The sequence below is a fragment of the Rosa rugosa genome, chromosome 4 (genome assembly GCF_958449725.1).
Source record: "Rosa rugosa chromosome 4, drRosRugo1.1, whole genome shotgun sequence".
NCBI classification, from domain to species: Eukaryota; Viridiplantae; Streptophyta; class Magnoliopsida; order Rosales; family Rosaceae; genus Rosa; species Rosa rugosa.
Window position 1 is genome coordinate 22,205,959 of NC_084823.1, and position 27,853 is coordinate 22,233,811.

Here is a 27,853-nt window from a genome sequence, read left to right on the forward strand (position 1 = left end):
GGTTTTCAAGCAAGGAAGAAGAAGAGAAGAAGGAGCCGTGAGCATCATCATCCACCATCCACCTTGAAGACTTGCTTCCAAGATTCAAGAATCCAAACATCAAGCCTCCATCCCCATCTCCATCTCACGGTGTAATTCGCCCTCTTTCTTTGTAACCTTGTTTGATTTTCGTTGGAATTGTTTCTAGTTGACAACAATGTTTGAACAAAGTTTAAATCTGAATTCTTATGATTGAATGAATTTTCGATTCCTATAATTGTGATTCTAAGTTGCTTTTGTGAGATTGTTCAATTAAATTTGCTTTACAGAAAACTTTTATATGTTTATGTTCTTTGGTGGCCAACTTAGGATATATGCATGTAATTGATGCTAGATTTAAGTTTATGATTCACCTAATAGTTTTGTGAACTTGAATCAAAAGTAGTAAAGGCTTTGGACAAAAGTCGAATTTAATTGAAAAGGATTACAATTAGATGAACTTTTTCATACTAAGTTGTGCACTTAAGTTGATAACCTTTCTCTATGTGTATTGCGTTGAACATGTTTTGATTAGCTAGCTTTCTAGACTTTGATTGCATGTTTGATAGGGTTGATCTAGGTGCTTTCACTTAGGTTAATTAGTAAGGAAAGTAAAATATGAGAAATCATTTGCTTCAAATGTTTTACATGATCAACTTCTTTCTCATGACTTGGAAGAACAATTGTAGGGTTGAATCGAATTTGATTATGGAATTGGTTTTGATCTTTATGTCACGCCCCGGATTTTGAATAATAAATTCAAATCCGAAACCTGAATAATTACAATTACAAAAAACCAAATCTCGAAACTTCGAGTTCATTATTACAATTCACTCTCACAATATATTATAAAGCTCAAATGAGCATAACACACCTCACAACTTACAATTGTTGTAAAACTCTAACAATTGCTCTAACCGCACGATCACCGTCCTGGTTCTCCTGTCCTGTAGGATTACCCGCTACACAATTTGAATAGTGTACCGGGAGTTGCAACAACACAAAACCCGGTAAGCTTTTTACAGCCAGTATGAGTAAACAAGAAAGAACTGTTGATTTATTAGATTCCAAGACTACCACAAACCCACGTTACTTTCTCACTCTCATATATATATATAGACACTTATGAGTTACTCTCAATTTAGCTCATAAGATCACTCACTCTCATATATATATATAGACACTTATGAGTTACTCTCAATTTAGCTCATAAGATCACTCACTCTCATATATATATATAGACACTTATGAGTTACTCTCAAATTCGCTCATAAGATTTCCCAACATTTGGTAGACAGACTCATATATATATATAGACCCTTATGAGTTACTCTCAATTTCCCTCATAAGGTTACCATATATATATTGACACTTATGAGTTACTCTCAATTTCACTCATAAGTTCACTCCACATTTGGCAGACAGACTAGAGCTCTAACTGAACGTAACCACTCGTCCGGCCACAGACGTGATTACGATTTAATACTATTAATAACCACCAGCCCGGTACGAGAGCGTGATTCACTAATAGATGCCATGGTCACCTCGTGACCTAGTGATCTCCACAGATCACAACAATTTATTGTTCCTCAACAATAAAACTCAACACCTCTCACAATATATTGTTTCTCAACAATAAACTCAATATCTCTCACAATATATTGTTTCTCAACAATAACTCAACACAACTCCAACAATACATATTATTTCACGTAATAATATATATACAGACATTCACACAGGAATGTCTAGTAACACCAACAATAGTTCATATGATTGCAACAAAATAAAGCAATTAATTGTATTGGGTTCGTAATATGAACCACGTGAGGTTTACTCACCTCGATAATCCCGCTGCGTCTTCAATTCAGCTCAAAATACGATCCACAATCGTCCACCAACTCAAACCGTCAATCACCTAGTCCAATAATGATCTTGACTTAGCCAACAACTCAAATATGTAATTAAACGACGATCCAACGCTCAGATTCAAATTAAACGATGATCCAACGGTCGGATCTGAATTTAATGATGATCCAACGGTCGGATCCTCACGGATCGCCTTTAGGATCATCCTCCAAAATTATCACGAAGATCCAACGGTCAGATCTTCCTGAATCGCCTTTACTAACATCTCCACAAAATTATATGAAAATCCGACGGTCAGATTCTCACGAATCGCCTTCCGAATCACTATTTCTCAATTATACGAAGATCCAACGGTCGGATCTTCGCCCGTGACCTCACAAAGTCACCGGGACAGTCATACGATCAACATATCCAAAATTGAAGCAAAACCGATGGTCAGATCTTCACAGATCGTAAACCGAAGATAAACGTAAAAACGTTAAATAGTAACGTCAAAACGAAAATCCACTATTTATCAACTTTTTCTAACATGACCATGTTATATATCAAAACGCTCGTATGGATGCATAGATCATCGCCTAGATAATGAAAACTCGAAATATGGTCTGATGCGCCGCCACAAGCGGTGGTCAGTGGGCGGTCAACGCGGCGGTCAACGCCGGTCAACCACCTCAGATGGCAAAGTGACCAACTACAAACTGGTTCAAAATGAAAGGGTGGTCGACTTTCATACCTGGAGCTAAGCCTGGTTCGGCCTAGATCGTCCTAAATCAAGCGTTGAAGTTGGATTAATCTCGTGCGTCTGATCAGATTCAGATTAAATCAGGGACGTCGAAAAAGTCAAACCATGATCTAGCGTTCTATACACAAAATCGTGATGAAAGGCTTACATGGGGATGATCAGCATGAGGAGGAGATCACGAAAATGGGGACGATCGGCCCATGCAACGCCGGAAAAGTCGTTTTCCGGTCGGGTCGGGTTCACACGGCTGGGGCGTCTTCGATCTCCATCTGGGGGCAGCGGCGGGGCAAGATGGTGGCAGGTAACGGCTGGGCGTGCGACGGCGAGCTCGGGGAAGGCCGGGTCCGTGGCCAGAGGAGGCCGGAGGAGGGTGAAAATGTCGGGTCGGGTCGAGCTCGACCCGCCGGGTCTGAGGGGAAAACAGAGAGAGAGAATCGGGGAGGGCTGGGGGCTCTTCCGCAAAAAGAAATTTTTTTTGTCCTTAAATAAAAAAAATCAGTTATTTTTCCTATTTATAGAAAATTCCCAATTTTCAAAAATTCATAACTTATTCATACGAACTCCGAATATTGCGTTCCACATGTCCACGAACTCGTATCGACGAGCTCTACAACTTTCATGAAGGAAGTTTTCCCAAATTTTGAACGTATAAAAAGTCAACTTTGTTGACCCCCTAAAAACGTTCGTTTTCGAAAATAAAATCGTTCGAACTAATTCCACAACTTCTCCAAGCTTCGTACTCGCTCCTACTATCGTGAAATCATTTCTAAAAATCCATGGAATTTAATTTGGATTTTCCGGGGTATTACAGTCTACCCTCCTTAAAGAAATTTCGTCCCGAAATTTGAGCGTAAGTCAATTCCTCTCGATTAAGGTTGACCTAACCATCGAATATCCATCTTTCCCAAAGCTGTAGTAATCTACAAAGCCACAATCCTTTGTATAAAAATACATTCCTATGGCCACTAAATCCTTTCATCACAAACGTAAACGCACAACACAACTGCTCAACATCACTCCACATCAATTACACAAAATCATCACATGGATCATCTCAAAGATCCTTACATAGATCTTCACATAGATCATCACATAGATCATCACTCTGTACTGGCATACAAGCACAGTAAACACTCCCACAAAGTGTTTCGCTACTCAATTAGCATCACGGTAAATCTCCATAGTAAAACTTAAGCATGCACCACTCTTCACAACCATAGAGATGCATCACTCAAAACAAATCATCCCCAAAAGCACGCCAATAAATTATGTCATCCAATGATGATGACTTGGGCTTGCTCAATCCTTGGGCTAAGCACTAGGGCTGGCCAATTGGGCCTGAAGAAATCGGACCATCCACATTTCGAACCGGCCCAAACCACTTTGGGTTTAACATTTGGGCCTACTATTCGGGCCGAACAATTGGGCTTACCATTTGGGCCTACCATTTGGGCCTACCATTCGGGCTTACTATTTGGGCTTACTATTTGGGCCTACCATTCGGGCCACCAACTTCCAGCTCGGCTACGGTATGAAATTGTACATACCGTATATACGTATGCATACCGTACAGATCGTATATACGTATGCATACCGTACAACTGTATATTCGTATGCATACCGTACAGACCGTATATACGTATGCATACTGTACAACTGTATATAAGTATACATACCGTACAGACCGTATATACGTATGTATACCGTACATACCGTATATACGTCCGTATATCAAGCATATACGAGATCCAAAAATATTTGTAAGAGGTAAGGTTCGAACTCCCGACCTCAAACACGAAGGTTTTGCTCCCAACCACTGAAGCAAGAGCTGCCTTCATTAATATATGCTCACGTGTTATATTTATTATGTCATAAGCGACATAAATAAAATAACGGGGGAGGCAAGGTTCGAAACCTTAACCTGCTGCACAAGGGCTTTGCCCACCAACCACTGGAGCACAAGCTGTGCTTAATATAATGTGTACAAATGTTTTACTTATTATGTCATAAGCGAACATAATAAAAATAAACGAGAGGCAAGGTTCGAACCTCTGACCTCTTGTACATGAGCCTTGCTCTTCAACCACTAGAGCACCAGCTGCTCTCGTTACTATCCATGCAACTTCTTTTATTTATTCTATCATAAGCGATAGAATAACAACAAACTGTCGGTACACTCCACGTGCCACGACACGTCTCTTCCGTGATTTACGGAAAGCAAATCACTTTCGGCTAAAGCTGTCTGCCACAGCGTCTCGAGGTTCGGCCTGTCCCCTTACACGCTCAACACGCGCCAACAGCTTTTCCGGGTTTCGGGGCGACTTTAATCCAACGCGTGGATTCAAATTCTGAGATCGTTCATCCAACGGTGGAGATCTGCTCACCTTGTTCTATAAATAGGTGCATTCTGGAGAAAAACTGTTCACTCCAAAAGAAAAGAAATTTTTCTTCCGAGCTCAAGTCTTTCTCTCTCAACTCTTCAGCCTTTCTCTTCTCAAATCCTTTCTTCATCAATTTCAATCCTTCTCTTCTGATCTTCTCTCCCATCTAGTTGATTCAATCCCATCTTTCCTCTGAACTTTCAGATCTTCAATATTTTCCTCCAAATCTTCAATCCTTCTTTCTCAGATCTTTTCTTCCATTTGAAGATTCGATCTCATCTTTCCTCTGAGAATCTCAGATCTCCAATCACCAGTTCAACAACTCCAATCCTTCTAACAAAATCTCCCTCAAACACTAAACCATGTATTCCTCGATTTCCACATCCTCTCACCCCATGACCCAAGAGCCACGAACTCTGCAACTAATGGAGCTCCAAACCCCGCAACAAAAGGAACCACAACAACAGCAACCAACAGAGGAGGGAGGAAACACCCAAGCAGCTGGAAGTAGTGCCAACGTGGATTTCTGGCGAAGCCGTACCAGGTGGATTCCTACTCCAGAACAAATAAGAATCCTCAAGGATCTTTACTATGTCAAGGGATTTAAGTGCCCAACTACAGAGCAGATTCACGAGATCTGTCTCCAGCTGAACCAGTATGGGCATGTTGAGGGTAAGAACATTTACTTTTGGTTCCAGAACGTCAGGGCTCGAGAGAAGCAGATGAATAGGTGTAATCAGGCTGCTCCAGTGCCCATGAGAACTAGTTCTCTTGGTACTGGTAGATCCATTGATCTCAATTTTGGGTCCACTGGTTCTACTGGTGCTGGTGGATCCATCGACATCAATTTTGGGCCAGCTGGTGGATCCATTGACATCAATTTTGGGTCCACTAGTTCTACTGATGATGGTAGATCCATTGATCTCAACTTTGGTTCCACCTATTCTACTGGTAATGAAGGATTTCTTGATTTAAATTCTGTTTCATATTCTTCCTCACACTTCAACACTAATACTAGTACAACTCTTTTGGCACAACAGGAGGACAAACATCCCTGCAACAACGAGGAGGAGATCACCAGGAGGTTCAAACTCTTCCTCTGTTCCCCGTGCACGGCGAGGACGTCTTTGGTAACCTGAAGGCTACTTCCGAGGAAGGTAGCGCTTTTGGTTACTATTCTGGTGGCTCAGGCGGTTACCACAGTGGCTCAAACGTTTCTCTTGAGCTCAGCCTCAACCCATCCGGAGCTGCTGACTAGGCTTAGTATAGCATAGTCCTCGTTTTCCTTTTTTTTTTTTTTTTTCTTTTTTTTTTTTGGTAATATAAACTCAATAAGATGGTGTGCATGTTTTCTTTCCTGTTTGTTTAACCAACAACAACACCAAGGATCGAACCTTGGTCACCCAATACTATTTTCAAAACTATAAACAACTCTACTGCACACATCTTTCATAATGATGTAATAAAAACAATCGCTCAAAAAGAATCCAACAATCAATTAAGTCGCATCGAGGTCTAGCTAGTATCCTCTGAGTCAAACCAAACACAACAATTTCATCGATAGGATTAGGGATTTATAAAGCTAAACACATCCTGAGTTAGCTAGGAAAAACCCACGTTTTTAGAGTTACTCTTACAACTCTTATAGAATCTCGATAATTCCATCTATCAATTGCTTCAACAAAAACTCACCACAATTCAATCCCTAACATTTAGCGATTCAGAAATCGAATCAAACTCCATATCACATAGTAATTCACTTGAACCACTATGGATACCTAACAAAGTCACTAAAATCAATATCTGAAATTGCGTTTAACTACATCACCTAAAATCAATCACCAAAGGCAAACCCTTGCCTGACTCTAACATGTCCTCCATGCTTCTTCCTGCACCATACATAGGCCTCAAAGTTCAATTTCATTCACTTGAACAAAACTATATTCACAAGTCTGCTATAGACATCAGGGAAAAACCCATACTTTTACTCATAACTTTTCCTTCTAAAAGTTCATCACGTAGTGTATATAAAATCACCACACAACCTTCTTAGTCTACACTAAGAATTCAATCTCACACAAGGTCAGCATAATTGCCTCAGAGTCACTTTAATCACGTATCACATGTCAATTACCAAAACTCCACTAAGACGTCTCTTTATAAAACAAGATATCTAATCCTTGATACGTACACCTCATCTAAACATCTGTACGTCCAACTTAAGAAGACAAAATTTATAACAATTCATACTCGTATCCACACTAGGTACGTGCATAGGTCCACACCATGTCTTCAACCAAACACTTCAACAATCAAAAGAACCTCATTTCCATAAAACAATCCTCGTTGACTTAACAGAGTTGAATCAAGAGGTTCCTATTCCTCAAGGATTGTAACTCGCGGCCACTGAACTTATTCCAATACGAACCTACAAGACAACTGTAAGGTTCTAAGTACAACCCCTTCGAATCTCCATCACCTAAGGAGTATAGTATGCTTGGCTAATACATGTATAACACTTAAAACACAGTATAAGTCAAATACAAATTCATATTAACCAAGTCAATACTATAGGGAAGGTATTCACGTTCCCTAAACGACCTAGCGGCCTAAACAACTCCCAACACTCACGCATACCCAATGACTTAGCCAATACCGAAGAGCACACGATGGGGATCCGCTGCAGACGGGCCATCACTCGGAAGGTATTGACACATCACCAAATATGCACCTTACGCTCTGATACCAAACTGTCACGCCCCGGATTTTGAATAATAAATTCAAATCCGAAACCTGAATAATTACAATTACAAAAAACCAAATCTCGAAACTTCGAGTTCATTATTACAATTCACTCTCACAATATATTATAAAGCTCAAATGAGCATAACACACCTCACAACTTACAATTGTTGTAAAACTCTAACAATTGCTCTAACCGCACGATCACCGTCCTGGTTCTCCTGTCCTGTAGGATTACCCGCTACACAATTTGAATAGTGTACCGGGAGTTGCAACAACACAAAACCCGGTAAGCTTTTTACAGCCAGTATGAGTAAACAAGAAAGAACTGTTGATTTATTAGATTCCAAGACTACCACAAACCCACGTTACTTTCTCACTCTCATATATATATATAGACACTTATGAGTTACTCTCAATTTAGCTCATAAGATCACTCACTCTCATATATATATATAGACACTTATGAGTTACTCTCAATTTAGCTCATAAGATCACTCACTCTCATATATATATATAGACACTTATGAGTTACTCTCAAATTCGCTCATAAGATTTCCCAACATTTGGTAGACAGACTCATATATATATATAGACCCTTATGAGTTACTCTCAATTTCCCTCATAAGGTTACCATATATATATTGACACTTATGAGTTACTCTCAATTTCACTCATAAGTTCACTCCACATTTGGCAGACAGACTAGAGCTCTAACTGAACGTAACCACTCGTCCGGCCACAGACGTGATTACGATTTAATACTATTAATAACCACCAGCCCGGTACGAGAGCGTGATTCACTAATAGATGCCATGGTCACCTCGTGACCTAGTGATCTCCACAGATCACAACAATTTATTGTTCCTCAACAATAAAACTCAACACCTCTCACAATATATTGTTTCTCAACAATAAACTCAATATCTCTCACAATATATTGTTTCTCAACAATAACTCAACACAACTCCAACAATACATATTATTTCACGTAATAATATATATACAGACATTCACACAGGAATGTCTAGTAACACCAACAATAGTTCATATGATTGCAACAAAATAAAGCAATTAATTGTATTGGGTTCGTAATATGAACCACGTGAGGTTTACTCACCTCGATAATCCCGCTGCGTCTTCAATTCAGCTCAAAATACGATCCACAATCGTCCACCAACTCAAACCGTCAATCACCTAGTCCAATAATGATCTTGACTTAGCCAACAACTCAAATATGTAATTAAACGACGATCCAACGCTCAGATTCAAATTAAACGATGATCCAACGGTCGGATCTGAATTTAATGATGATCCAACGGTCGGATCCTCACGGATCGCCTTTAGGATCATCCTCCAAAATTATCACGAAGATCCAACGGTCAGATCTTCCTGAATCGCCTTTACTAACATCTCCACAAAATTATATGAAAATCCGACGGTCAGATTCTCACGAATCGCCTTCCGAATCACTATTTCTCAATTATACGAAGATCCAACGGTCGGATCTTCGCCCGTGACCTCACAAAGTCACCGGGACAGTCATACGATCAACATATCCAAAATTGAAGCAAAACCGATGGTCAGATCTTCACAGATCGTAAACCGAAGATAAACGTAAAAACGTTAAATAGTAACGTCAAAACGAAAATCCACTATTTATCAACTTTTTCTAACATGACCATGTTATATATCAAAACGCTCGTATGGATGCATAGATCATCGCCTAGATAATGAAAACTCGAAATATGGTCTGATGCGCCGCCACAAGCGGTGGTCAGTGGGCGGTCAACGCGGCGGTCAACGCCGGTCAACCACCTCAGATGGCAAAGTGACCAACTACAAACTGGTTCAAAATGAAAGGGTGGTCGACTTTCATACCTGGAGCTAAGCCTGGTTCGGCCTAGATCGTCCTAAATCAAGCGTTGAAGTTGGATTAATCTCGTGCGTCTGATCAGATTCAGATTAAATCAGGGACGTCGAAAAAGTCAAACCATGATCTAGCGTTCTATACACAAAATCGTGATGAAAGGCTTACATGGGGATGATCAGCATGAGGAGGAGATCACGAAAATGGGGACGATCGGCCCATGCAACGCCGGAAAAGTCGTTTTCCGGTCGGGTCGGGTTCACACGGCTGGGGCGTCTTCGATCTCCATCTGGGGGCAGCGGCGGGGCAAGATGGTGGCAGGTAACGGCTGGGCGTGCGACGGCGAGCTCGGGGAAGGCCGGGTCCGTGGCCAGAGGAGGCCGGAGGAGGGTGAAAATGTCGGGTCGGGTCGAGCTCGACCCGCCGGGTCTGAGGGGAAAACAGAGAGAGAGAATCGGGGAGGGCTGGGGGCTCTTCCGCAAAAAGAAATTTTTTTTGTCCTTAAATAAAAAAAATCAGTTATTTTTCCTATTTATAGAAAATTCCCAATTTTCAAAAATTCATAACTTATTCATACGAACTCCGAATATTGCGTTCCACATGTCCACGAACTCGTATCGACGAGCTCTACAACTTTCATGAAGGAAGTTTTCCCAAATTTTGAACGTATAAAAAGTCAACTTTGTTGACCCCCTAAAAACGTTCGTTTTCGAAAATAAAATCGTTCGAACTAATTCCACAACTTCTCCAAGCTTCGTACTCGCTCCTACTATCGTGAAATCATTTCTAAAAATCCATGGAATTTAATTTGGATTTTCCGGGGTATTACACTTTATTTCTTATGTTTCATTCTTGTATATGTGTTTTTGTATTTTCTTTGTTTTGTTTATTTTAATTTTCGGAAACAAATTCTAAAAACCCCCTTAATTTTGTTACTTGTAAATATTCGTAAATATTATACTTTGTTTTATTTTAATTCTTTATTTGTCTTACAATGACAGGTGTACCCTCAATCCTCGGATTAGAACGATCCCTATTTACCGTATACTAACGATGACATTTTCAGGGTTAAATTGGGCGCTTACTTTTAGCGTATCACACAATGAAAACAATCATCGTGGTTAATTAATTCGATGTATCAATTGGTTTAAAAAATGCAATTGTTACATTTGCCGTGAAAGATTAATAAAAGTTTTAACACTTTTATAAGGAAGATTTTATGATATTATCCTTTTAACTAATTACAGCTTAGCTGTTAGTGAACTACTGAAACTAAAACTCTTGAGTTGTATATAATTATAAGAGGAGAGTATAGTACGTGCACAGTTCTGCACTAATCTAGTTCTTCCAATGATAGGTCTTTTCAGGAAGCGTTTCTTCACATGAATCTTAAAGGTAATCATCAGTTCTGCACTAATACTATAGTATTTTGTTCTATCTTCCCTTTTTCTATTTATTGTAATTTAGGAATCCATGATCAATTTCAAAAACTTAGAAGCAGTTTCGATTTTTTCTTGTTGAAACAGGAAAAAGTCTTGCATCACCTTTTTAAAAGTTATACTACTCCCTTTCTCTCTTTCCTATAATCCTCTCCAAAAAACATAATATATAATGCAAGAAACAAGTTATAAATAGTGTAAGCTTACCTTAGAAAAAGGAGATGAAAGACCAAGATGTTTAACACCAGAAATTCCTGCCAGAAACTTGCTTATACGGCTAAAAGAGTTATCATCTTCATTGAGATGGTGAATGACCTTAATATTGGCTTCGACTATAGATTCTGTATTCTCAAAGACGTAATCTGACAAAACAAACTCAGTGACCTCAAGCTTTTCAAGCTTTGGGGCTTCAATAAGAATCTTGTGAGGCTTTGTAAAGCACTCATAATGAGCCGTTAGATCTATCCTTAACGTCTTCAGGTTAGAGAGGGAGATGCAGATCGCAAATTGATGATATTCAAGTTCTCCTTCAATAGTTAGATGTTCCAGAAGAAGGCAGTTAGAAAACTTGATTATGAATCACGACCCATAGCCCAATGTACTGTAACATGCAGGAACTTGAGCTTTGGCAAGCATTCTGGTGAAGGAATCTTGATCACGAAACTATTACCCAGCTTCAAAACCGCTAGTGTTTTGAGCTTGAAAAGACAATCAGGTAATGCACTTGGGGGGCCGAATCTGCCGGTTGGAATATCAGGAAGTATTCTGACTTTCTTGGCAACATCTGATTTTTGAACACTGGATGCGACAAAGGTCACCAGAGATGCGGTTAAAGACATTGTGACTCTTCCTATAGCGTGTTCGGAATTCCTAATTCTTGAACACTGGATATTCAACAAAGTAATCTTCCATCATGTTTTTGTCTCTTTCTTATCTAAATGACTCCTTGTTTGGTGCACGACCCTGTAGAGAACCCGCTGTTGAGTTTGATTAGCAGATTCGGCAACTGCTGCGATCACAACAACATTAGTCGCACACATCTCTTAATAATCTTCATCCTGAGACTATTGAATCTTAGCCCATAACCTCTTCATTGAAATGAGGGAAAGAGAGAAAATGTGTAATTCTAGAGATATGAAAAATGAGGAGATTTGCCAATATCAGATTTTGTATGAACGAAGTGCACAAATTTTCTCTATTTATTGACATTTTTCACACCAAACATGATTAGTTGATAAGGACATGTCAACATAGGGCTGTCAATTCTGACACGACCCGATAACACGACTTGAAACCCGCACGAAACAAAGCGGGTCGGCCGTGGGTCAATTCGCCATGACCCATTTAATAAATGGGTCGGCCACGGGTCAACCCGCTAACACGAAGTGAACCCGTATAATCCAATTATGCTGTACTTCTTTTTGAAATTTTGGACTTTGGGAGTATTTGATCATAGGATTAAACAATCTTAGATAAGATTACATTGACAATAACCGTTAGATTGAATAATATGCAAATAATCTGATTCGTTCAAAGTTGTCGGTGGTTGTTTCAATCTTTTTAAAAAAATTGTTGGTAGTTGCTTCACTCATTTCAAGAAAAATTGTCGGTAAATGTCGGTGGCTCATAATTTGTCCACCCCAAAAAAAAAAAAACAAATTCTAGTTGGACCTCCAAATTTGATATTTGGACCTCCAACTTTTTTCAATTATTAATATACTTTGTCAAGTCATATGAAAAGACAAATAAGGACAAAGAGAGAAAACTGAAGAAAAAAAAAATAGAAAAAAAATATTCTTCTTAAATTACTTCCCTAAATATAACATTCAATTAAATTGATTTTTTATTTTTTATTTTTCCAGAATTTCCTTATATTGACATATAGTTTTAAAATTTACCTAAAATAATTAAGTAAAACAAATAATTTCTATACATGGCCCATCATTTAATACAAAAATAAATTCAAAACAATCTGATTTGGAATTTCCTTAAACTAAATTCATTGATTATTATGATATAGTTATTACTCGATCTTCCAACCCAAAACCCTTGAAATTCATTCTTTTAGCAAATTCAAAATGATTCCAGCAACATATCAAGATCGAGAACCTCTGATTAATTTTGGTGGAGGAGAGACCTACTCATAAAAGAGCAATATCATGTGATTTTGATTCATTCTTTTTCTCATGTTAAAGATAGAGATAAAAAGTAGAGTAACATATTGTTATATCTTATGTTCAAGGATGTTTTGGTAAAAATAAGGAGGTCTACTTAGCCTTTTAAGTATTGTAGAAAGTAAATTAGAATGGGAGGTCTAAATAGCAAATTTGGAGGTCCAACTAGAACCACCCAAACAAAATTCTATGTCTTTTTTTGTTCACCTGAAATAATTAATGATTTTATTGGCAGGTTATTCATAATGTTTATCATTACCATCTATTTACATAAAACATATTTCAATTTTAAAATAAATAAATTAACAAAAAATTCAATGAACAGTAACTGATCGGTCAAGAAACAAAACTGGTGGAAACACATGTCCAGTGGCAGTGAGCAGCAGTGTCTTTACTTAGTGATCCTGATCTATTGACCCAACGGGTGAACTTGCTCTAAGAAAAAGTTAAAACTCACAAATCTAAACCAGTTTAAATACAAATACTTTCTAATTTAGAACGTCAAATGTATGTAAATAAGAGAGAGTTTGGGTAATCAAATCCTTACATACACATGTATTTTTGACTTAAAAATAAAGAAATATAAAAAGGTATATACTGGGAAATGAGACTCTCAAGAGTTTGAGAATGAAACACTCAAGAAGTCAAGAGTTCTCTTGAAAGTTGAAACCCTTGGAAAATCCTTTCAGCCTTTTTACCAATTACCTAACCCTTAAGCTCTCCTTTGATTCATAGTCAATCCTTTTCTATGGAAGACTCCAACCAAATGTGATGAGATTGTTCGCTATGCTCTGGGGGAGAATCGGCGATGCTCTAATTCAGCCTTAATTTATTGAATTGGTTACTCTTCAGCCTCTAGGGTGAGGGAAATGAGATGGCTTTCTTCTTTAGCCTCTAGGGTCTCACCGGCACTCAGAACCCTCCCTCACAAACCCTCGCCTTCATCAAAAATCAAACCCAGCAAGCCTCTGCCTTCTGCTCCTCACAAAGGTAATTACTTTGAGCTTCGAAACAATCTCATTTCAGCTAAGAATACCAATTTTCGAGTTGCTAATAAACCAATCGACCACCTCTACATTGCTCGAATTCTTTCTCGCAAGGACTGGTTTTTGTTACTCGACCACGAGTTGAATGCCAGGAGGATCGTTTTGAATCCTCAGTCTGTTGCTAGTGTCTTGCAAAACCAAGAAAACCCATTGCACCCTTTCAAGTTTTCGATATGGGTTTCGAATATTGATCCCTTGTTCTTAAAGAATCAGTCGGTTCGCAGTGTTTTAGCCAACACCCTTTTCAGGAAAGGCCCTGTTGTATTGTCTGTTGAATTGCTAAAAGATGTTAACAACTCAGGTTTGAAGGTCACAGAAGATTTGCTTTGCATATTGATTGGTAGTTGGGGGAGGTTGGGTTTGGCAAAGTATTGTGCTGAGGTTTTTGGGCAAATTTCGTTTTTGGGTCTTAGTCTTAGCACTAGGTTGTACAATGCTGTGATCGATGCGTTAGTCAAGTCCAATTCACTTGACTTGGCTTATTTGAAATTCCAACAGATGCCTGCAGATAATTGCTATCCTGATAGGTTCACTTACAATATCCTTATTCATGGAGTTTGCAAGATTGGTATTGTGGATGAAGCTCTTCGTTTAGTCAAGCAAATGGAGGGCTTGGGATATTTGCCTAATGTTCGTACTTATACAATTCTGGTTGATGGGTTTTGTAATTCAAGGAGGGTTGACGAGGCCTTCGGGGTTATGAAGATAATGAAGGATAAGAATGTGACTCCTAATGAAGCTACTGTCAGATCATTGGTTCATGGGGTGTTTCGTTGCATGGACCCCAGTAAGGCTTTTGAGTTGTTATTAAGTTTTGTTGAAAGGGAGTCTCTCTTGTTTAAGGTAGCTTGTGATACCATACTGTATTGCCTTTCAATTAACCACATGGCAAGGGAGATTGCTGTGTTTTTAAAGAAATCTGGTGTGAAAGGTTATTTGCCTGACAGTTCAACATTTAACATCGCAATGGTTTGTTTGACAAAGGAATCAGCTCATCCTCAGCATGACGTACATGATATATTTGAAAGTTTTATACATCGAGGTGGAAAACCAGGATTTGGTACTTATCTTGCATTAATTGAAGCTATGTACAAGGCCGGAAACGTTGATGAGGGGAATCAAATCTTTGAGCAAATGATCAAGGATGGACTTATATCTAGTGTCTTCTCATATAACATGGTAATTGATTGCCTTTGCAAAGCCCAAATTATGGACATGGCATCAAAGGCCTTTGGAGATATGCAGCAGAAAGATATTCCTCCTAACCTTGTAACATTCAATACACTTCTTACCGGATATTGCAAGGCTGGAGAGGTAAGTAAGGCACATGAACTGTTGATAATGCTCCTAGAACATGGTTTCAAACCGGATATATTCACTTTTAGTACAATAATTGACGGACTCTGTCGGGTGCACCAGATTGATGACGCTTTCGATTGTTTTGCTGAGATGGTCAGGTGGGGGATCACTCCAAATGTCATCACATACAATATATTGTTACGCTCTTTGTGTTTCGTCGGAGATATTGCTAGAGGAGTGCGACTAATGAAAAGTATGCAGGTAGATGGAATAAAACCAGATGCTTACTCTTTCAGTTATCTTATTCAAAGTCTTTGTAGGATGAACAAGGTTGAGAAAGCAGAGGAATTTTTTCTTGCTATGTTGAGATCAGGTTTGAATCCTGACAATTATACATACAGTGTTTTTATCAAGGCATTGTGTGACTTGGGAAGACTTGACGTGGCAAAGGAGATATTCCTCTCTATGGAAGCATATGATTGTTTACCCGATTCTTCTATTTGCAATGTAATGTTGGATTCTCTGGTTCAGCATAACCGTTTTGAAGAGGCCTGTAGAATAGTAAAAAGTTTTGTCAGGAGAAAAAACTAAATTCCTAACTTGTTGGATATGGTCAACCCATGAGTCCATGCTGCTTTGTATCAACATTGGTCCAGAAGTCAGGTCCAGCCTTAATACAGAAGACTGATGAATAGTTTGTGTAATGCATTTTGGAATCAATTGCATACTGGATATGGTCTTATGCTGCTTTGTATCAGCCTTGCCTCTGAAGTCAGGTCCTGCCATGATACACAAAGCCGATTCTTATAGAAACGAAAAGCAAAACACACAAGGCTGATTGATAGTTCTGTAGTGCATTTTCAGAATGAACTGCATCCTGAGTATGTTGCAAGAGACTTCAATTTATCTCCTGGGTATGTAGCAGTGCACTCTACTCCATTTCCCTTAATTGTTTTATTATTTCTCGGTGATAAGTTGCATTATTGTTGGTGTATGCATGTAGAGTTGTTTGCTCGTCTCCAAGCAAATTTCTGCTCTATATATGTAGTTAATTTTATGTTGCATTTTTATGAGGCAAACTTAAACATTACCAAGATACCAAAATAAGTACATAATCATAGATTTTACGCTAGCATACCTGCAATATTGAAAAAGTTTCTAAGAAAGGAGTTGACTGAAAATTTTCTTGACTTCTCAAACAGCCATCTTCTTGTCTTGTGTACTTAATTAGTGTGTGAACTGAACTCTGTCTGCACCAATTTAGTTAGCTCCTCAGCTTTCCCATCCTTTAGATTCCTTTAAAGTGAAAATGCCAATTTACTGGACAATTACAATTCAAGACCATTGCAGTGTGAGGATGGTTCTTGGCCATTGAAGTAGTTTTTTTTTTTTTTTTTTTTTTTTTTTTTGGGGGGCAGGGCGCGGTAGGAAGAGTGTAGTGGAAGAAGGTTTATATGGAAGAGGAAAGTTGTCTAGTAATTAGTTGAGGGGTTGATTCCCTATTGAAGTAATAGGGTAGGTTATTGGTTGCATTAGTTGATCGGAAATCCAGAAGTATGGGGCTCAGAAATGCAAAACCCTTGGTGACAGAGGCGGAGCCACGTTGGGGCATGGTGGGTCCCGTGCTCCAGTCAGATCTTCATTATATATGTATCTGGTTTCATATTTTCGTGAAAAGCTGTTGGGATGCAGTGGTAAAGGTATCAAAGTACCAAAGCATGGTCCAAGATTCGACTCTTGGTACCGTCCACTATATGTAAACTTTTTTTTTTTATTTCTTCCTTTTAATAACATTAGTACTATTCTACCTTCTCAACACAAAAACATTAACACTATCCTTTCATGTAGTTGAATGTTTGATTAATAAAATATGTAATTTAAAAAAAAATATTGATCTTTCTAATTTTTTATTTTTATTAAAATTTTAATATATTCTAAGTTTCAATTTTTTTTTGTAACCTTAGAGTGCCCCAGTAGAGACCAATTTCTGGCTCCGCCACTGCTTGGTGAGATGGCTATGTAAGGACATTAGTATGAGTTAATGAGGACTTGATTAGCCATTGTGAAGATGCTGATAAACAATAAAGCTCTTCTTGTGAAGATGATAAAGCTCTTTTTAGGAAATGGTTGTGGCTGTTTCCTGATAGGGAGACTTTGTGGCACTAGCTGATCAGAAGGGCCTCAAGATAATATGTCCATGAAAGGATATTAGTATCGCGATGAGGACTTCATTAGCCACTGCAGGTCTGTGTTAGGAAATGGTGCGTAACATTTTGGGAAGATGTTGAGGTCGGGGAGCTATCTCTGAGTGGGGTGTGTCCTCCACTGTACTTGTTCACATTGCATTTTATCCTTTTTCTTTATTTGTTACTTGAATTGTGATGTACTTTATTGATAAATTTTACCTGCGCTTAAAATTAAAAGTAAAGGGAGATGAAAGGCTAAATTTAGAAGTTGTCTGTTATCCTGGGAGGTGGCATTTGTAAAATTTAGGATGGTGAAAATAATAGGAGGGAGGAAAATAGAAGAACAAAAGAACATAACATAAACTGAAAATGAGAGTTACTTCTTTCTGTTGCACGGTATCCGTAACTCTCATTTGGTGGGGAGGGGGGATTGAAGTATCTTATTGTTTGGCTGTACCTAGCAAGGAGTCTTACCATGTCGATTCAGTGGGTGAATGCACCCCTGGACCTATGATTTTGTCAAAGTAATATTGTTAGTTGCATAACTGATATTCGTAGATTAAGCTACTACCTGTTTGTTAGTTCATCCGGTAAGCAACATCATTAACAAGAATTGTTGAACTTAGCTTCATGTTTATTTTCTGGTTTCCTAACTGAAGGAACAATGAAACAGCTGCTTTTCAGGTTTAGTTACGTTCAAGGAGGTGATTGGACAAATAGCGTACATAGACGGCATTTCTTCCAGACAAGGCAGTGTGGCTGCTAAGTTTTTCTGCTGAAATCGGCAATTTTATCTGGTCATGGAGAATAATGAAGTTATGAGAAAATACATGTTGCCCTGTTTGGTCCACATTATAGAGTAAATAATGAAGTAGGATTTGAAGCTTACCACTGGCGGGGGTTTGGACTAGGCATTTATGCGGATTTAAGTCGAATATATTTCATTGATATGTAGATATTTCATTGTGTTCTACTACCTAGGAATCCATAAGATTGCATGTTTCTAACAGATTTTGACTTGTATGACCTTGATAATTGGTATGGCCCCTTTATAAGGCTGAATTTGCCGAAATGGTGGACAGTAATCGTTCCACATATATTTATCTGTTAAATTTCTCCTAGTAAATTAGTGATGCAGCTCTAAGCATGACCATTTCAGTCCATATATGAAGTATGCTCTTCACTACCTCTTAATTTTAGTCGGATGTAATTCTTCTAGTTGCTGTACAAGTTAAATGAAGACCTTCATTTGGTGTTAAAACTTTTGAGACTTATTGGCAGCATGCAGCCATTTTTCAACAGCATGAAATTACAGTCTTCATTGGGATTAGACAAAAGTGATAAAGTCCAATAAGGTGAATCCAAGGGATAATTAATGTAAGTAATGCTCCTAAAGAGACGTAATTTATAAATTGTTTATGGAAATCAATATCATTGTGGATCGGTGGTCATAGCTTAAATTTTTATTTTGGTTCTAGTTGCGTAATGTCACTATATCAGTAGTTGGATTTATTTTTAATCAATTTCCAGGACACTTAACAAGACCAGTTCATCTGCACTCTCGACGACTGGAATCCGACCTATTCTCGTTATTGTTATTATTAGCCTCATACTTGTGTGATGCACATGTTATTATTGAAAGAAGGAGAAAATAGAAGTTTTATATTCATTCACTTCAATTTTTTGGTGTTTAATTTTACCATAATAATCCTTCTAGATAATTTCATTATGACTTTCTTTCTTATTCCAAAGGTATTGTGGGCATTTTAAAAATTAGTGTAACTTTTGACACCAAGCTTTGACTGTCCTTCACGAGAGATAGAGATTATTATTATAATTAGCATCGTGGTCATCATCATAAACCATGTAGTTTATTCTCTGAGCAAGTGGATATGAACACCAATGAGCATGAGTTTTAGTTTTTGTCATGTTTTATTTATTTTGAGTGACCTGTTCCCAGCTACCACCTCCCTTGTTCTGGGTTTTTTAGTGTGGTTTCTATAGTCTCATGCTTTGCTTCTTGTGGTTAGTTTCTTGCCGGCCTATTCTTGAAACCTTGTTTTGGTGGTTTTCATTTTCCAATGGCCCTGCTTAGAGCCTCAGCTGAACCGGCTTCTCCTCGTCGGTGGAAGCATGATGTGTTTTTAAGTTTCAGGGGTGAAGACACCCGCAAGGGCATTGTTTCCCATTTATACAATGAGCTGCAAAACAGGAGAGGGATTAAAACATTCAAGGATGATCAGCAGCTTGAAATAGGGACAGCTATTTCTCCAAGTCTCCTAACGGCAATCCAAGAATCATGGTTTGCCATCATTGTTCTCTCGCCAAATTATGCTTCTTCTTCTTGGTGTTTGGATGAACTTGCACACATTTTTCAATGCATGGAAGACAAGAACAGAATTCTGCCTCTTTTTTATCACGTTGATCCCTCTGACGTACGCCATCAAAGGGGAAGTTTTCAAGTAGCCTTCACTAAACATGAACAACTGTCTAGGCAAGACATGGACAAGGTCAAGCAGTGGAGAGATGCTTTAAATAAAGTTGCCTATCTCTGTGGCTGGGATGCCAAGAATTATGAGTAAGCATGATGAGACTATCCTAACAAGATTGATTTGTACTTGTACTTGTACTTCTAGATCTATTATTTGCCTATGACTGATTGACTTCTCCCTTTTGTAGATCCGAAAGGGAGCTTGTCAAAAGCATTGTGACATTTGTGTGCAGCAAAGTACTTCAAGTTTCACGACCTATTGAAATGGAGTCTATAATGCATACTGGAGATTTTGAGGCATTTGAAGCAACCAGACAAGCTATGGATAAGGTCATGTCGGCACTTAAAGATGATAACATCACTGTCATTGGCATCAACGGAATGGGAGGTGTCGGCAAAACAACCATGGTTACATATGTCAGTTCACAAGCCAAAAGAGACGGGATCTTCGATCATGTGATTATGGCTTGTATATCTGAAAACCCTGACTTGATCAAAATTCAAGGCATATTAGCAGATATGTTGGGAATGCAATTGAAAGAGGAGACAGAAATTGGAAGAGCTGGTAGATTGAAGGATAGAATAATGAGAGGAAATAGGGTTCTTATAATCTTGGACGACCTGTGGAAGAATATAAATTTATCAAGCATAGGAATTCCCAGCTACAATGAGCTTAGAAAGTGTAAGTCTAAACTCTTGCTCACCACAAGGAGATTATCTGTTTGTCATGTCATGAGGAGCCAAGCAATCATCCCTCTTAACATCCTATCAAAAGAAGATTCTTGGAGCTTGTTTGTAAAGGAAGTGGGACATTCTTTTCATGAATCCACCAGATTTTATGATATAGCGAGGAAGGTAGCTAGAGAATGTGCTGGTCTCCCAATTGCATTGATAACAGTTGCAAGGGCACTGCGATATAAAGACATGGAAGAATGGGAAGAAGCAGCTCGACGACTAGGGATGTCTCAACCTGCCAGCCTTGATGATGAGGGAGATGTTTTCAAATGTATAAAGTTGAGCTATGATTACTTGAAAAGTGATCTTGCCAAGTCATGCTTCTTGCTTTGCTGTCTATTCCCAGAAGACTATGACATCCGCATTGAAGACTTGCTTAAATATGGGATCAGTCATGGTTTATTTCGAGATTCCAACACCATGAATGAAGCCAGAGCCAGAATACATTCGGTGGTCAAGTACCTTAAAGCATCAAACTTGCTTTCAGACAGTGAAATAGATGGATGTGTAAGGATGCATGATGTCATTCGGGATATGGCCATATCAACTACATTATCCGAGAACAACAATGGGTTTTTGGTGAAAGCTGGTTTACACAACCTTTCCGAAGAGTTGGTAAGTACAAAACTCCAGGTTTTATTACCTGAAAGTACTTAAATGGTTTTTTTTATTTTTCTTTTTCTTTTTTAAATTTCTGCAATATCCAAATGCAGTAAAATATGTAGTACTAGGTGAAAGAATTTAGAACTTGAAAGAGATTCATAGAAGGGGATATAGGTTTATAAAAGGAAGAATGGAGAATATATGATTGGAAGGCCAAAGAAGATATAGATAACTAGAATAGAATAAGAATATTATGGCACAAGAAAGAGATGGAACATCAAGAGAAGGAGTAATAGTTGCAATTAATCTTTCAATTCAATGGGCAGTAAAACCACCAATCCAATCTCTTCGTATGAGGAGATTAGATCTTTGAGCTTTTTAAGTGACTATGGAGGATCTAGTCTCCTTACTAATCTCCATATAGAAACTTTAAGGAGAATAGATCTTCTTTAGGATTTTAATAAGTTGAGCAATTTACTTTTATTTTGCTATATTTAACTGTCTTTATATTCCAGAAAAGGTCTCGAGTTGAGGAGCGATGGGAGCGTTTAGTTGGTGCAGTATTATGTTGGAAAGGAAAGGAATCAACTTTTGAAAATGGGAGCCATGGTATTGGCATTGATGCAAGCTCTCAAGCTAATTGGGAAGTTCAGGAAATCCTGAAAGTTGCTGATGAAATCCAACTTAACGATCCCATTGTCAGTAGAATCTGTATGTTATCGTTTTTCACTTCTTCTTTGCCTTTCTCTCCATTATTTATATAATCTTAGCTAATAGCTGCAGTACATTAGTTCACCATTAGTTGAGTCTCTCCATGATAATTTCTTTACAAGAGTAACAACTTCCTGCAGGTTGAACCTTTTTGTACTATACTTCTACAAGTGAGAGCAAAGCCTTTAGAGAAACCTGGCCAACCCCAAACCACAGAAATATACATACAACATCCTACTTTAAATATGTGATGAGGAGCAATGAAAGAATATAATCATCAATATCAACATCAGTGTTATTAACATTATGAGGGGGAATACAAAGAATATTGTTTTCTTTTTTGAAAGCATAATAACAAGTATTGATATCTCAACATAACGCTAACCATGCGATAAGTAGTTTAATAGGTACAGAACACTCCTGAATCACCTTTATGGGTCGAAAGGGATCACTTGAGTCTTATAACACATAAAGGAAAGAGGAATTTCATGGAAAGTTACTATTTATATGGAAATGCTATCAATTCCTACCATTCAGATCCTTTCTAAAGGTTGATTTCAAAAAACTAGAAAGAGAAGATAGGTAGAATTGTTTGATGGTACTACTTTTCTGGTTCTTTTTAGCTTCACAGAATTATTTTTCTTGAAGAATCATCTAAATTCAGCTGTTACTGGTAAATATATATGTAATCTTGTGAGATAAATTTAGTATACAGTTGCAACTTTCATCTTTTAATTAGATTGCACGTTAAGTGGGAGATGGAGGATGGTAAATTTCTGTTCAATTGCAGTATGCGAGCACAGTTATCAATTGGCACTGTATTTGAATTCTAATAGCGACCGAAACGGAGTATTACAACTCAAGAGTGGATTGATGAATGTCTGGAAGGTATTTTTTTCATACAAGATAGGTGACATATCTTTTAATTACTTTTGGTTCTTACATTTTGCATACTGCATCATACCCTGCAATCTTTTGCATGCACCCATGTGTTTCTGCACGTATTGTTGTTTCTCTTTAATAAGTTTACTTGTAGTGTAAACATATGTGGGATCAGACTTCTTTTCGTGCAGCTGTGCATAAAAAGCACATGTGGCACCCAATGCTCTCATAACTCTTATGTTGTACGATGATCATGTTATGTGATACTCATTATTGAATACACTCTTGAGTCCAAGTTCATGATTTAGCTAGAATCACTCACAATCCATTTTTTATTTTGTATAAATACATATCATAATTTGGGGATCTGTCTCATCCAATTTTAGGGCTATCTCTTTATCTTTTATTTTACTAGATGGGAAGGCAGTATTTAGTTACTTTGACTAAATATACTTCAGACTCTTGATGATGTACTTTCTGTGTTTTATTTAGGTTGACATCTTGTCAACATTGCTCAACTGCGTATTAAGTTGATAAAGGGTTCCTTTTTTTCCAAAAATGTTCTTCATGTTTATTCATGTCAACGCTTCTGTAACAGCGCGCGCGCGCACACACACACTAATTTATACATACATACATATATATATATTGACAATTAAGCCTTATGCATGAATTTATGTTTGTAAATCAGTTATTGTTTGATTTCTATGTTTCAAATTTGTTTAAATATAACTTGTATCATTAAGTTCGTTTGAACAAAAATTTCCAGCAAAAGCAAGCACGGCTGGGGGGTGAAACTGTGGATAGAAGCCAAGACTTTCTTGTCTTACAGAAGTTCTATAAACTTTATAGAGAGAAGAATAATGTAGAAAAGCTGCGGGAGGAAGAAATGAAGTTGAGGGAATCTGGATCTATCTGTGCAAATCTGGGGGAGTAAGTTCTAAGTTTACAATAGGACCCTGAATACGTGTTTTAATAGGCGGCTCCTATTCTTATGATCATGATGCATAAATTTTTCTCTAGTGCTTAGTTAATTCCTTCCATATTAGGAGGCTTACCACATAATTGTCTTGCAGATTGTACTAATGATCTCTCTCTCTCTCTCTCTCTCTCACACACACACACACACACAACTGACACAAGAAGGAATGCAATTGTTTCACGTCTTCTTTGGATTCCATATTGATTATTTACCTTTATCCAATAATCAGGTTGGAGAGAAAAACAAGTATAAGGAAAAGAGTTTCTGCAACTCTAAGAATTCTGGAGACAGTTTTGGAGCAGCTGGAGGAAACTCCCGACGAGGTTGATTGGATATTTTTGTTAAATATTTTAATGCTACATCAATGCTGGAATTTGCTATAGCTTACTATGTTTTCCAGAAAACGTCTCAAGTTGAGGAGCGTGGTACTTGCGATATTGGAAAAACATCTCAAGTTGAGGAGCGATGGGAGCATATAGTCCATGCAGTACTAAAACGGGAAAGGCTGGGAACTGATGCATACAGGCGGCATGGTACAGGCATTGTTGGAAAAGTTCGATCTTCATTTGCAATTAGCAGGGTTATAAATAAAATTTTGGACGCTGCAGATGAAATTGAAGATGAAAATCTTATTGCCTCTAGAATCTGTATGTCAATCAGTGTCTCGTTTATCTTTTTCCCCATTGGAATGGGTTTATTTGGGAAGGAGGTTCTGATTATTTGAGTATATTATTTCTTCAATTTGTTGAGTTTGTCTAGCTAATTGCTTTACAAGGGGGTAACTAATTATTGCAGTTTTTGAACCTTTCTGTACTATATCTTCTGCAAGTCATACAAAGTCTTTGATGCAAATCTTTTTTAATTTTCAATGAAGTACTTTGGTGGTGTTTATGGGGCTGTTTATTGTTTGTTTCTCAAATAAATCAGTCTTTGAGTTTTTTATATTTTTTTTTATTACGTTTTTTTTTTTTTGGTTGCTGTTCTAGTTTTTACTCATTTAGTTCTGATGGCCTTATGCCAAAAGAAAGCCTTGCTTTTTCTGCAACTAGGTCGCAGAGCTTATCTATATGTTTGCAAATGCTTTGGATTCCTATTATTCAGCTTCTTTCCGATTGTGAATTTCCAGAAAGAACAAATAAAAGATAGGTAGAATTGGCAGATGGCTTTTGTGGTTCATTTAAGGGAAACAAATTTATTGTGCATGATGAATCATTTAAGTTCTGTTGTTGCTGGTGAAATATTTGTAAATCTTATGAAATACATAGTTTATCTGGTTGTAAGTCTCATTTGTTAGTTAGAGTTTTTCCTGTTCACTGCAGTATGTGATCAGGGTTATTTGTTGCCTCGAGATCTGGATAGTGATAGTGAAGGAAATGGAGTATTACAGTTTAAGGCTAGTCTGATGAGTGTCACTAAGGTATATCTTTCATATTTAATAGGTGGATATATTTCTATCACTCTGGGTTCTTACATTTTGCATACAATGACATGTTTTGCATGTAAATATGGGCTTCTGCAGGTATTATCATTTGGATCTGTTATGTAATTCCACTCATAATGGATCAATATGTGGGACATCTTTTATGAATGCAGCCATGTATAAACATGTTGACCAGCGTTTGAACGAAATCTTGAAATGTTTTCTTTCTGACAACATATGTGGAAGCACTGATGTCATGCTAGTTTCTTTGTCTGTGTTTGGGTACATAATCCATTATAAATGAATTAATTATGAGTCAGGATTCATGATCTTGATGATTCATACTGATTCATCTTCATTTTGTTTATTTTTTTTTTTTGAATAAATGGGGTTTGGAACCCAGTCAAACTGGGAGGCTCATCCCCACGCCCATGTTATTATTAATAATATTTTGTTGCATCGGGGGGGACGTAATACCTGTACCCCGAGCATACATAGTTGCGTGACAATTATCCTCATAGAGGACATCCTGTAGGAAGACAGGTGCCTCAACTAAAGAGAGATCCACAACATGATCTAAACTAGCAAAGTGAGCTAATCTATCGATCATCTTCACTATTTGCTTCATTTTGTTTATAAATATATCTAGAATTTGGGCGTCATCTGAGTTCAGGCTATTTCATTTACTGCTACATTATTAGGCAGGAAGACACTTGTTAGTTAGTTTGACTGTATTAGGACTGTTGTTGATGCATTTTCTTTTGTTTCATTGAGGTGGACGATATTGATGTACTGCTTGTTTTATTAATAGAAAGGCTTCTTTCTTCTAAAAAGACGTTGGTGTTTACTTAGGTAGAAGTATCTTTAGAAAAATTACAGCTTCTTTTGACAATTTGACCATTATGTTTGTAATTCAATTATTGTTGGATTTCTGTAATTCAGTTTGGATATAACTTGTACTATTTGGTTCCTTTGAACAAAATTTTCAGCAAGGGCTATCTTTGAGGAGAAGTGCAACCGCAACCATAGATAGAAGTGAAGACTTTGTTCTATTACAACAGTTCTATAAACTTTATAGGGAGAAGAATAATGTCGAAAAGCTGCTGCAGGAAAAAATGAAGATGAGGGAGTGTAGTACTTCTTCCAGTGATAACCTTAGAGAGTAAGTTAATCCAGTTCTGCTATGAACCAAATTAGGTGTGGATTTTGTTTCCTTGTCTTTCCCTATATTACCCTTGTGACCTATTTTCTTCTGCTAGGATTTTGGACTATTAATGGTCATAAACATTAATTTTTCCGTACTGTTTAATCATTACCTCCAACGTCCATCTACTGAGGGCTTTAAAGTTTAAACTCAATCCGGTAAAAACAGAACAATGTCTCTGTATAGAAGTTTGATTGATTTGTTTTAAAACCAGGTCCCAGATAATAGCACGGACGAGAAGAGTTTTTGCAACTCTTACAGTTTTGCGGATCGTTTTGGAGATGCAGTTGAAGCAGGATGATACGCAGGAAATTCCTCAAGAGGTTGATTTTATTCTGCGTGTGAATTTTGTTTTCTTCTTCCTGGACCAAGCTTGCTTGCACTTGAATCATTGAATCGTATTTTACTTTTACTCTACGTTATTCTTCTCTGCGATGTTTCTTTCTTCAGAAGTTTATCTTGTGTTGTGTTATGACTATTTTGGGACTTGGCTGCTGGAAGCTTGGAACAATTGTTTATTTGTGTTCCAATTTTTGTTGAATTTAGAGTCTTGTAATGAGTTGCTTGGTCGTTTGTTCTCATGAGGCCACAAGAGTGGTGTGGTGAGACTTGCATTGCCTGCTATTACTATTATTTATTTATTTTGGGTCTGAAAGTATTTCTCTCTGTAATTAATTAGTCCATCTATTTGATTTGTGCGTCACAGCTGAAACGGCTAATGGAGTCGGATGCAGCAAGGATTGAGGATTTGGACGACTACGATATGAATTTATAATTCTTACAAGGGACACGGAAAAAATTACCCAAAGTTAAATCTTCTAATATTTGGGCTGCCCATTTGGCTGACTAGAAGAGCAATAGGTCAGGATCACTAGGTTAGTAACTTAGTACACTATTCACTGCTACTGGATATCTGTTTCTACATGTTGTGTCTGGGTTACTGGGTCAGTAACTGTTCATTAAATATTCTATTAATTTATTTAGTGTAAATGAGAAATATATGTTGTAAATAAATAGTAGTGATAATATTTTGGAAATGCAACCAACAAAATCATCAAA

General features: G+C 37.7%; 1 protein-coding gene and 2 long non-coding RNA genes across 11 annotated transcripts; 1 reads left to right on the top strand and 2 right to left on the bottom strand.

The window, feature by feature from the left end:
• Window positions 1-27,853, top strand: LOC133742697 (TMV resistance protein N-like). Of its 9 annotated transcripts, none has more exons than XM_062170376.1 (13): window positions 1-131; window positions 10,980-11,017; window positions 18,440-20,344; window positions 20,446-21,607; window positions 22,111-22,306; window positions 23,097-23,194; window positions 23,958-24,121; window positions 24,400-24,493; window positions 24,571-24,817; window positions 25,490-25,587; window positions 26,580-26,752; window positions 27,009-27,117; window positions 27,501-27,748. In XM_062170376.1, exons 3-13 carry the CDS (start codon window positions 19,848-19,850, stop codon window positions 27,567-27,569), a joined length of 2,907 nt encoding a protein of 968 aa, XP_062026360.1. In that variant the 5' UTR covers window positions 1-131; window positions 10,980-11,017; window positions 18,440-19,847; the 3' UTR covers window positions 27,570-27,748. The 9 variants fall into 9 exon arrangements, 8 of the variants coding, with proteins under 8 accessions (XP_062026360.1, XP_062026359.1, XP_062026358.1 ...); XM_062170375.1 differs by lacking the exons at window positions 1-131; window positions 10,980-11,017 and adding exons at window positions 16,184-16,494; window positions 17,545-17,893 and having other exon boundaries at window positions 27,501-27,853; XM_062170374.1 differs by lacking the exons at window positions 1-131; window positions 10,980-11,017 and adding an exon at window positions 16,184-16,494 and having other exon boundaries at window positions 27,501-27,853.
• Window positions 1,860-3,077, bottom strand: LOC133742912 (uncharacterized). Its single transcript, XR_009862827.1, has 3 exons — window positions 2,778-3,077; window positions 2,621-2,689; window positions 1,860-1,936 (listed from the first exon to the last, which is right to left on the bottom strand). It is a non-coding gene; the product is annotated as an uncharacterized LOC133742912 (long non-coding RNA).
• LOC133742909 (uncharacterized) lies at window positions 8,873-10,090 on the bottom strand. The gene is made up of 3 exons (XR_009862824.1): window positions 9,791-10,090; window positions 9,634-9,702; window positions 8,873-8,949 (listed from the first exon to the last, which is right to left on the bottom strand). It is a non-coding gene; the product is annotated as an uncharacterized LOC133742909 (long non-coding RNA).

Excerpts from the sequence above, each read along its gene's own strand:
- LOC133742697 (XM_062170376.1), top strand. The coding sequence starts at position 19,848 with ATGGCCCTGCTTAGAGCCTCAGCTGAACCGGCTTCTCCTCGTCGGTGG. Across the intron at positions 24,122-24,399 it reads ATCTGTGCAAATCTGGGGGA|GTTGGAGAGAAAAACAAGTA; the intron begins GTAAGTTCTAAG and ends TCCAATAATCAG. Across the intron at positions 26,753-27,008 it reads TCCAGTGATAACCTTAGAGA|GTCCCAGATAATAGCACGGA; the intron begins GTAAGTTAATCC and ends TTTTAAAACCAG.